Raw genomic sequence first — 10,246 nt, forward strand, 5'->3', positions numbered from 1 at the left:
CTGCCCATTGGAAGGGCCTAATCTAGAACCTATTAAAATCAATGGGACTCTTCTCATTAACTTCAATGGGTTTTGGATCCGGCCTGTTCTCTCTCACCTAGCCAAATGCACCCCAGATCATTTCCCAGTGCACTGTGTTTTGGGATGCTGCTTGCTTATATTTTAGGACATTTTGTTGAAATTCTATAGCCTGGAGATGCACATATGGTCAGCTGGGAAAAAATGAATTCTCACTCCCTCATTTCACTTTTTACCATAAAAAGCAATGGAGCAGAGTGGTGTATGATTTCATGTTTTTGTTGCTTGAGCAATTCAGCTTTGCCTAAGTCTATGAGCAAGGTAGATGTAAACATAATTATACATGCCTTTACTGGTACAGTCCATTATCACTTGTAAAGGTATCCAGAGCCACCCTTTAGACAAACACCACCTATGTGAAACAGAATGCAAAGAATACCCACTCAAAACACACCCAAAAGGGCATAATGATTCACCAGTGACCACAATGGCATCTCCTTAGTTCTTGCCCACACTTTTAAAATGGAACTTTTTGCTTCTTCTTAAATTCCACAGGACCTTCCCCATCCGTGGGTTCCAGATTTATGATGGCCCTGTCCGGATGGCAAAATGCACTTTCAAAAAATTTACCACCACTGCTGACAGATACTCAAGTGCCATCGGCTTCTTCATGAAGAATTCCTGGCAGATAAGCCCGCAGAATAACGTATCACAAATCAGGATGGAGAGAAGTGTAAGTGTTTCCAAAAGTCTTTCTCAGTGGTGAGAGACTTACTGTTGAGAGAGTATTCCCAAACTGGGGTGCATGCACCACTGGCTAGGTCAGCTTGATGTGCCATCAGTTCTCTCTTCAAAGAAATTATTTAAGACTGTAGTTTGAGAACTGCCACTCAGACAGCTTCCTTCAGGATGAGAAGAGCTACAAAATCTGAAGAAGACTAAGATATCAGCTCCAGTGGTCCAGATGTTCAGCTGCTACTTATCCCTAGCACCATTTACTTTAGTGGAGTGATGCTTATGTTGCCAAGAGTGTGCAGTTTGATTTGTGAAGTGTCAGTACATTGAGTAAATCTAGTGGTTTGCAATGGTGAATCTGACCAGGTCAGATAAGGATTGCTGAATCAGGCTCCTTATTTTTGTGCTGGTCAGGGTTGTAGGATACCGGACAGTTGGATTCATGTGGGGAATCACCTTTGCTTGAGTCTGGCTTGAGAAATTACTAATTCCATAAAGCTTCCTTCCAGAGATTGTAAACTATCCCTACCTTAATCAAAATGAGTCCTAGACTCCATATAACATTCATGAACTCAATAGCGTTGGTCTGAGTCCTGGCTTTGTCTTTAGGACATTTAGGAACACTGTAATATTGACCAAAGCCATTGTCTTTGGCAGAGCAAGCAGCTTTCTGTGTCTTCATCACCACACCTTATACTGACATTAGGAACATGTTTTATATAAAGCCTGTATGCGCAGTCAGTTGTGTGGTATCATTGTAAAATTACTGTTTCTTCATTCCCGTGCATTTCAGTAAATCAAACTTCAGGATCTACCTGCTGTCTGCACATGTGGCACCTAGCACCAGAACAAAAGGAAGGGTAATTTAGCTGAGCATTTTTTACATTCCTCACAGGGAGATGGCACCACTTGGAAGAAAAAAGCCTTAGAATGTGCTTGGAAAACCTGGAAAATATGATTTTGCCGAGGGTCTGAAGAGAGCAGGAGTTTTGCCTGAGCATGGGCTGTAGGCTAGGATCTCCAATCCAGAATCCACATGCTTGCAGGCACATTAGTTGTCTGCACATTAGGGAAGGGGAGAACTAGCTATGAAAGTTGAAAATGTGGATGTGTAACATGGCAGCACCTTCTGAGGTCTGAGAAACTGTTAAATGTCACAGCACCTCCTGAGGCCTGGGAGATGGTTTAGTGCTGCAACACCTTTGAAATCTAAGGTCTGTGCAGCAGGAATTTTTGGAGTTATTAAATATTGCTGCACTCTAATTAAAATAGCACATGCTGGGCTTATTGCAAAAGATTACTGACATTATCCAAATAATTGCTCCTTGTTTGTACATTCCTGACAAATGGTGCCCATTTGCTAGGTTGATATTCTGCCAATTTTTAAGCAGCTAATAACCACCTAGAGTGTAGCACCTTTGCTTTTAGTTCTTTTTTATCTGGGTTGAACCCAGATATGCTAATCTTGAATTAATGCTGTAAAGATCACTGTTGTGTGCAGTTCTGTTACTAATTGTGCACAAACTGATTAAGACAGACTCTCTACATTGTTCAAATTGATATTCATGTATAGGCTCCTTTTTCTATTATTTTTAAAAGGGAAACTAAGGTTCAGTTCCAATAATTTTTATTGTTTACCAATAATTTTTCAGTCACTTCAGAAGAAATTAAAGATCACTGCAAGGTGTATAATAATGTCAGAGCTGTCAGTCATTCAGTCATGCTGGGTAAATTATCACCTAATTGTTCAGGCTAATCAGCTCAGTGTTTAAATGACTAAATAATAACACTAGTTATGTCTTGCTTAATAACAATATAACTGTTCAGTGGATCAGAAGAACTAAATGTCATACTCAAGCAAAGGTAATTCATTTGCATCTCTGTTAACAATTTACATGTAAAGAAAATGTAATGATGATATTTCATCATTATTACTATTTCTACGACTACTACTGTATAATAAGAATGCTTTGGAAATCTTATTTAAAGGTTATCTTCAAAGCACTGGCAAGAGTAATTGGTTTTCTACCTGTACAAAACTGATTATCATGGTTAAGTGATCATGTCTTCCCATGGGTGTTTCTATTGACTTAAATAAAAACAAATAGGGTAGGAGAAAACATCACTGACAGAGGCTCTGTGTAATCCTAAGGAAGAGGTTGGGGGGAATCCTTCAATCCATGGTCTGGTTTGTCCCCTCTGAGAATTTCCTTACAATGTGGCTTATATTGGCTATTAATGGTCATAAAGTGTTTGTTTTTCCCCCTGTAACCAGGAATAACTAGAATTTAGAGATGGGGCCATGCCTTCTTACTCCCAGCTGTGCCAGGATTTTGCCATCTTGGGAATTGCCCAGCCAGGGGAACCCACCAGCTGTCTGTTTAGTGCAGCTGTATGGCCCTTTGCATGGCCAGACCAGTATGGAAGGGCCATATAATGAGCCTTGGTCAAGCTTAATGACTCCCCATTGTCTCAGATAGTCATACAAAAGGGAGGTCACACAGGCTGGAATGGTACAGTCACATGGATGAGAGGAGAGTTTATATTTAGCATAGAGTATCTTAGCAGTATGTTTCCCAGTCAGAAAAGCCAAATCCAAAGTCAGACAAAGTAGTTTCCAAACAATTAAAGTTGGCAAAAAGGAAACTAAACATTGAGATCACGTCCCTACATGTTGTGGACGATTACTCTTACCCACCAGATGGTAGAAGCAAAGAAAATGATTGTAGGCATCTTGTTCTCACTAGAGTGAAATGGCATTTTAAGGTTGCTCTCCGAAGGAGGCAGATTGGGCCCTAAATTTATCTTCTTTCACTCGGGTTGATCCATTTGAGGGAAATAGTTCATTCCTCTAATATTTCATCCCTGAAATAGTTCATAGGCCTGATCCAAAACCCACTGAAATCCGTAGAAATACTCCTTTTGAATTCAGTGGGCTTTGGATAAGACCCTATAGAAGTAGACGTTATCTATTATTGGTCACTTTTTTTCCTCCTTACCTGAGTTAGGCCGTGGTACAGAAGGCTGATACAGGCAAACTGACCCCTGCGTTTCTGAACTCTACTAACTTCAGTGGGGGCTCTGCATGCATGGCCTCTTGCCTGCACTGATCACTCGACCTTCAGAGCCAGGGCCTTAGTCTCTGCTACAAAGGAAGAGGCTCACTATGATGATGTAGGAGTTCAGTGACCATGAAAGAGGGGCAGATTCAAACTGGTGAAAGCTAGTTTTCCAAAAGGATTGCAATCTGTTTCTGTAAAGGATTAATGCTTATTATGGCATGATAATAACAGAGTATAATATCATCTGCGTAAATGTGCTGCCCCATTCCATAGAATTCTGTAGACAAGATATAATTCTTTATTAAATTGTAGAGGTTAACTTAAAAAAACCCTCAAAAGGTTTATTATTTTCTACTGAAGTGCATGGATATGTTACATAAAGGTGCACAAATTTGTCCATGTTATATAAGTTCAGGTGATAAATTGGAAAGTTATGTAATAAACTTAACGATGGGTAGGAGAGAGATTGTCTCTCCCGCCCGCTAAGCCATAACTCCACAAGGTGATTTACGGGTTGGCTGTAGTACAATACATAAGCATTACTTTAATATTGCAAATAATTGAATGAGGCTCTGTGAAATACTCCTCCCCTCCCCCCATGTATTCCACATAATCTATCAATCGAAAGAGTGAATATGTACTGGACTGATACTTTCAAAATGGCATCCAATTTCTGTACTTCTGACTTAAACAAAGCACCCACAAATTCAATTAGCAACACGACAGCTAGACGAACTCAGAGCCATGTGCTCTCTTTTTATGTCATTTCTGTCTCTGGCATTTTGCATCTGGAAGCTGATTCTTTTCAATGGCTGTACATCTTTGCAGTTTACAAGAAGATATTGTCCAGTGTGGAGTCCTGATTCAGTACAAACCTCATCACCTAGTTTACAAGATTAAAAGCTGCACTGAAATGTAGAAAGGCAGCAGGGCTGTTAATTGGATTTTTTTAGAATATCCATTTTACTTGTGACTTTCCAAGTTGAGAGAACAATTTTAAAAAGATTAACTTAAACACTTTAAACTTTCTGCCCCTTGGTGCTTTAATTAAATTTAAGCTGTACAGGCTGTACTTTACTTTCTTTTGAAGTACGTCTGTCTTTGTTCTGTTACCATTGAAGTCCCCATTTTTATATTCAAACCCAGAAGTGTACTGTTGCAGTATATTTAACATGGAGCTTTGAACTGAAGTACAGTGTTTTCATTTTGCTAACATGTCTTCTTTTTCAAATAAAAAAAGAAGACGTTATCACTAGGATCCTTCTTTGCCAAATAGCTCACTGAAGGTTTGCTTCAGTGAGATGAGAACAGAATTGAAATTGCCCAAAAATTTGCATACAAAATCTGTGTTTTGATTATTTTAAAAATAGGACTGAGTTACATATTAGTGTAAGAGACCAGGAGTGAGATTAGGAGAAGGACAGAAAATTGGCACCCAATCTGATTTGATTAGTCTAAACTAAACGTCCTGAAACCTTGACTTGTGCAAGTAGTTGTTATCCCATTATTAATCCTTTGTAGACCAACAGGACTATTCATGCGATGAAGAAATACTGACAGGCTCTTATCATTCTCAGTTGCCCTACTGAGGTTTTTAAGATCAAGCTTTCAAAGCCCTTGGTTGGCTGGCACCTGGTATGTAAACTCTTGTCCACATGTGAAAACATTACTCGTATAACCTACAGCATGTAGATTCACTGTCCCCTTGTGCCCACATTGCTTTACCCACAGACACCAAATAGTCAACACTTTTGCAGGTTCTTTACTTCTTAATAGTTTTTATGTCAGACTTTATGATTTTACTGATTTGACTGTTTTAACTGTTATTACTGTGCTGTTCAACTATTTTAAATACTGGAGAAGTGCATAACGAAAGTAATATTTTTAGCTGCTGTATCATGTTTCTTCCCCTCAAAAAAGAAATATGTTCATATCATGTTAGAATATCCACCAGTGTAAAATCTGAGAAGAGTTGCTGTTTCACACTGGAGATTAATTAAGCTAAATGGGAACATTTAAAAATAAAGGTGCCTTCAAGAACTGCTTATGGCAACCTTTGGAAATATGCTTTGGGGGAAAAAATTCTGCATATATCTGATCGCTTTTTTTTGTTTCTTGGAACATTTCCATTCAAGAGGATGCTTGCTCACTTGTCATTGAAGAGGCTTTCAAGGTATCTTTATTCCTCAAGTCATATCCTTGTTTACAGCACATCATAGTTAATTGCTGTGTATGACTTTAAGGAATAAGTAGCAGGAGTAAATGAACATCTTGGATCCAAAGGCACTATTTTCATGAAAACAAATATCAGTAGGGAGAATAAACAATTATCAGATTTAAGAAACAAATCAAGAAGAATGCACCCAAGAAAATAAATGTTTTATAGCCAAAAGTGTGTTTAAATACATCCATTATACAGGTGGCAACACTTACATAAATCTTGGTGAGTTCATAGGGCTTTCTACTTCAGAGATATTTCTAATTGAGGTGGATAAATGTGCCTCTGTTCATCTTCGTAAGCAGCTGTGGTGGCACCAGCAACCTCTTTTTTTTTTTTTTGGTCTCTTTCTTGTAGGTTGGGCTGAAGGTTTTCTTTGGTAGACCAGGCCAATGGTTTGGAGACAATGATAATGATGGTGACAAAGTTTCTGTTTTTCATGATCTGGATGGTTCAGTGACGGGATATCCAGACACCTTCATAGGCAGAGCGGACAACTCCCTGCTTCGTCATCCAGGTTGTCTCACAGTTCCAAGGTGGAATGGGATGATATGCACTGGGAAGTATGCACAGGTAACACTTGTAGCTTATAACTTACTTGGAGGTACTCAGAAAAAATATTTTATTAAAGGGCTGATTCAGGATGCTAGTGCTAGTAAAGCATCTTGCCACAGTTCTATGTTCCAATGCAGTATTTCAAATCAATATTACTCTAATCACTACTACAACGGACCTCCCTAGGTAGAAGGTCCTTACGTATTTTGGTGCTGGGTAACAGAAAACAATGCTAAAACAGAAGAAAGTGATAGAAAGCTGAAAAATAAATTGAGTCAACGATTAGTCCTTCCAGTGTTGTCATCTTTGTTCAAGAATTGTAGTGGTGATGTAATCTCTCAGCTTCTTGCAAGCTAGCAGGACTGCATGTCTGCATGGCTCTCACAGGGGTAGCAGCCCAGTGCCATAAAGTTGCAGCACCCAGGTCCAACTCATTTTAGTTCTTGTCTCCCAAAGGCTATTTGTCATTTCAGTAGAGAAACTGCAGCATGCATGGAAACTCCATCTGCACAATTATTCAGAACTCCAGGGAACCTTTTTGTTTTAAATCTAGGAAAAAGAAAGAAGACTATTTCTTGTCTTCCTTCTCTTCCTCCTCCTCCTTCTCCTTCTAGGCCCTAGAGTATTGATTATATGGCCATACAGCAGAACAATAACATTAAAGCCTAATATGACATTACAGTTCATTGGAAATCTTGCCAGGACTCTTTAAGGTGAGTGAACACAGTATGGCATATCCTGTTATTCCCACCCAAGGTGCTAAAGGAAAAGCCTAATGTTAGTTAGGTAACAAGTGAACACCAGGAGCTAAAGCCATCTTGAGACTGTTCATTAACTCTCTGGCAGGCCATGAATTGATCACGTAACTTCCCAAGCCTGGAGCCCTTGCTCATGTGAATAAGGTCTCCAGAATTAGACTCATGGCTTCATTTTTTTCATTTATGAAAATGGGCAAAACTATATGCATTGGCTTGGTTAACACAAGGATTTGGAGGCACAATTAGTTTTTGTAAAGAACTTTGGAAACAGGGTGGCCTGTGAAAATGCCAGATACTTTTGTTAATCATACTTAGCAGAAGGAAGAAATGAGTGATTACAGTTTGACATTTACTGTGTGATGTTTGTGAAAACAAATGCATGGATTATGAGGGAAAGTCATTTGTTTCTTGCAAAAACCATACTAAAAACATATTTAGTCATTTAGAAATACTGCTTTTTGCATGTATTATGTAGATACAGTTTTTTTTCCACCATATTAGATGCTGGGATGTCACTGGAGGGTATATGCAGAAATTAAACCAATATGTAGCATATGTGCCTATGCAAGTGTACGTTGTGTTTAGAAAATATGTACTGTGAGCCTAGCAAGTGTGATTCTCAGGAGAAACAGTAATATTCTCCTCACTGATATTTGAAGTGGGCTTTTTATTTACAAGGCTATAGGAACTGAATTTCTTCAGTGGCACAATACAAAAGAGAAAGAATCAAAGTGAAAATGCTTGTTTGTTCATTATAGTTATCTATTTTTCCAAAATAAATATCTGCTTTATTTTATTACCAACAAATGTGATGAGGAAAAAAAGGTCTTAAAATCAGATCGGAGGTCATATTATAAATGGTAGGAGGGCACCCGTTCCTTTAAGAAGATTCTGATGTAGAGGGTGGAATGTGCTATACATGCATGTCTCCATCATGTATTTATTAATCACTTACGGGATATCTGAAGTACAGGGTGTAGCATAGAATAAAATCCTGCAGATTGTGTAGTTGGAACTGCCCTTATAAAGGACTAAGTTATCAGGTCTTTCTTTATTAATAAAAGTATCTGCATTTATTTTAGTTGCAGAGTCACATCTAGTGAATACTATGATACTGTGATACTAGTGAAAGCTATGTGAGAATATAGATACTGGTCCTTTATTTTTAAGTTTAAGTCAAAAAGAGTATAGCTGTTGACTTCCCTGGAAACAGAATTGGATTCAGGTGCAAGAAATACATAGAGTCAGGTTTATTGTGCTTTGCACTTCTGTTTTGAACTGTCTGTACGGAGTAGAAATGGCATTCTGGTCTCTGGGAACTCAGGAGTTAAATTTTGACTTGTAAACAAGTAGGAATTTATATTTTTATTTCTATTTATACCCTTCCCATTATGGCAGTCTATGGGGTGAGGCAGTTTTTTCCACCATAGAAAATTTCCTTGGCTGAGTTTAGGCAAGAATAAACATTTCCTTCTCTGGGATCTGTCTCTTACTAGTGCTTTTCAGCCAATCAACATTCAGCTGAGTAAAAAAAGTTCATACTAAAGGCTTCATTTTGAGTTGTTGGGTGGGGAAATGTATATGTATATGCAGTGAAGATAATTGGCTCTGTGCAATAAAAGTCTATTTAATTTTATAGGATATAATCATTTCAGTGCCTAACCATACTGGCAGACTCACCAGATCTTTATCCAAGCTGATGATTTGTTTATGCCAAATCTCGCAGTATATATTTCAGTTCAGAAGCATCAAAGAATAAATCCAGTTATGGAAAAAGATTAGTTACTTTGATCTTGTAAACTCTAATACCCCTGGTGAAAGTACTGTTTCATTTCTTATGATTTGCGTTTTGAAGCTAAGATATTTAGATTAGGGATGGGCTAACTGGCTCGTATAAAATTAGAACCAAACTCTTCACCCAGAACTTTAGCAACTTTTTTTGTGGTTGCGGGATGGGGGATAAGTAAAGTTCAATTTACTGGACACATTAATCAGATTACTGGACACATACTTATTTTTGTTGGTATTCTTCATTTAATTTGCTACTTTTACTACCTATCCTGGTTTTGACCACGCCTAGAAGAGGAATTATGTGGAAAGTCCTGTTCCTTTTGCAGGATTTCAAATTCAACAACTATAGAGAAACTTTTACTTGAGAGTTCTTTGATTTCTTATGTTCATGATGATGTTTCTCCACCTCACCTGAGGCATCACAGGCAGAAACTCGTCACCAAATTTTACTGATGTATTTCCTGGCCTCCTCTTCACACCATAAGCAGTTAACTTCCCAATGCTTTTCTTTTCCTAGTTTCAAAGATGCTATAATTCTCATCTCATGCTTGCTGCTGCCAATCATAAAAGTTAAGAAATCATGAGACTGGCTTGAAAACTAGGCTTGTGCGAAGCGGCTAGTATTCGTTTCGGATTCAGCTTCAGCCAATTCAGGGGGCAGTAATTTGATTCAGTGATTCGAATCACTGTCCTGAATCAATCCCCACTGCCCCACACTGTGTTGGGGGGCTCAGCCACAAGCCTCCCAACCCCCGGCCACTTCCTCAGCCCTCCCCTATGGCTCCCTTGCCCAGCCCCAGCTCCTGGTTCTTAAAAAAAAACCAAACAACCCCCCCCGATACTCACTGGCTCCTGCCAGGCTGTGGGGGGAAAGGGGGGAGCAATCCCCGCTGCCTCCCACTGCCCTGCACTGCGGGGGCGGGGAGCTCTGCCACAACCCCCAGAAGCTCCAAGGCTGCTGCAGCAGCTGGTGAGTGTGGGCTTTTTTTTTTTTTAAAGACCTGGTTGCTGGGGCAGACAGGGCAGCCATGGGAGGTGGGGCTGGGGAAGCAGGCAGGAGTTGGGGGGCACTCAGGGGAGCTGGGGGAGCAGGCAGGGGATGGGGCCTG

The 10,246-nt window shown here is 39.4% G+C and overlaps 2 protein-coding genes across 2 annotated transcripts in view; both read left to right on the forward strand.

The window, feature by feature from the left end:
* LOC109288308 (transmembrane protein 2-like) overlaps positions 1-10,246 on the forward strand; it is a 77,330-nt gene that overhangs the window by 29,275 nt on the left and 37,809 nt on the right. Inside the window, exons 15-16 of the mRNA XM_019503818.1 lie at positions 574-751; positions 6,391-6,606. Of these exons, the coding sequence (XP_019359363.1) occupies positions 574-751; positions 6,391-6,606 (394 nt within the window). The remainder of the gene's footprint in view (positions 1-573; positions 752-6,390; positions 6,607-10,246) is intronic.
* CEMIP (cell migration inducing hyaluronan binding protein) overlaps positions 1-10,246 on the forward strand; it is a 157,809-nt gene that overhangs the window by 23,521 nt on the left and 124,042 nt on the right. The gene's annotated exons all lie outside the window — the stretch shown is intronic.

This window comes from Gavialis gangeticus, unplaced genomic scaffold, assembly GCF_001723915.1.
Source record: "Gavialis gangeticus isolate Ggan-Ray unplaced genomic scaffold, GavGan_comp1, whole genome shotgun sequence".
Classification (NCBI taxonomy): Eukaryota; Metazoa; Chordata; order Crocodylia; family Gavialidae; genus Gavialis; species Gavialis gangeticus.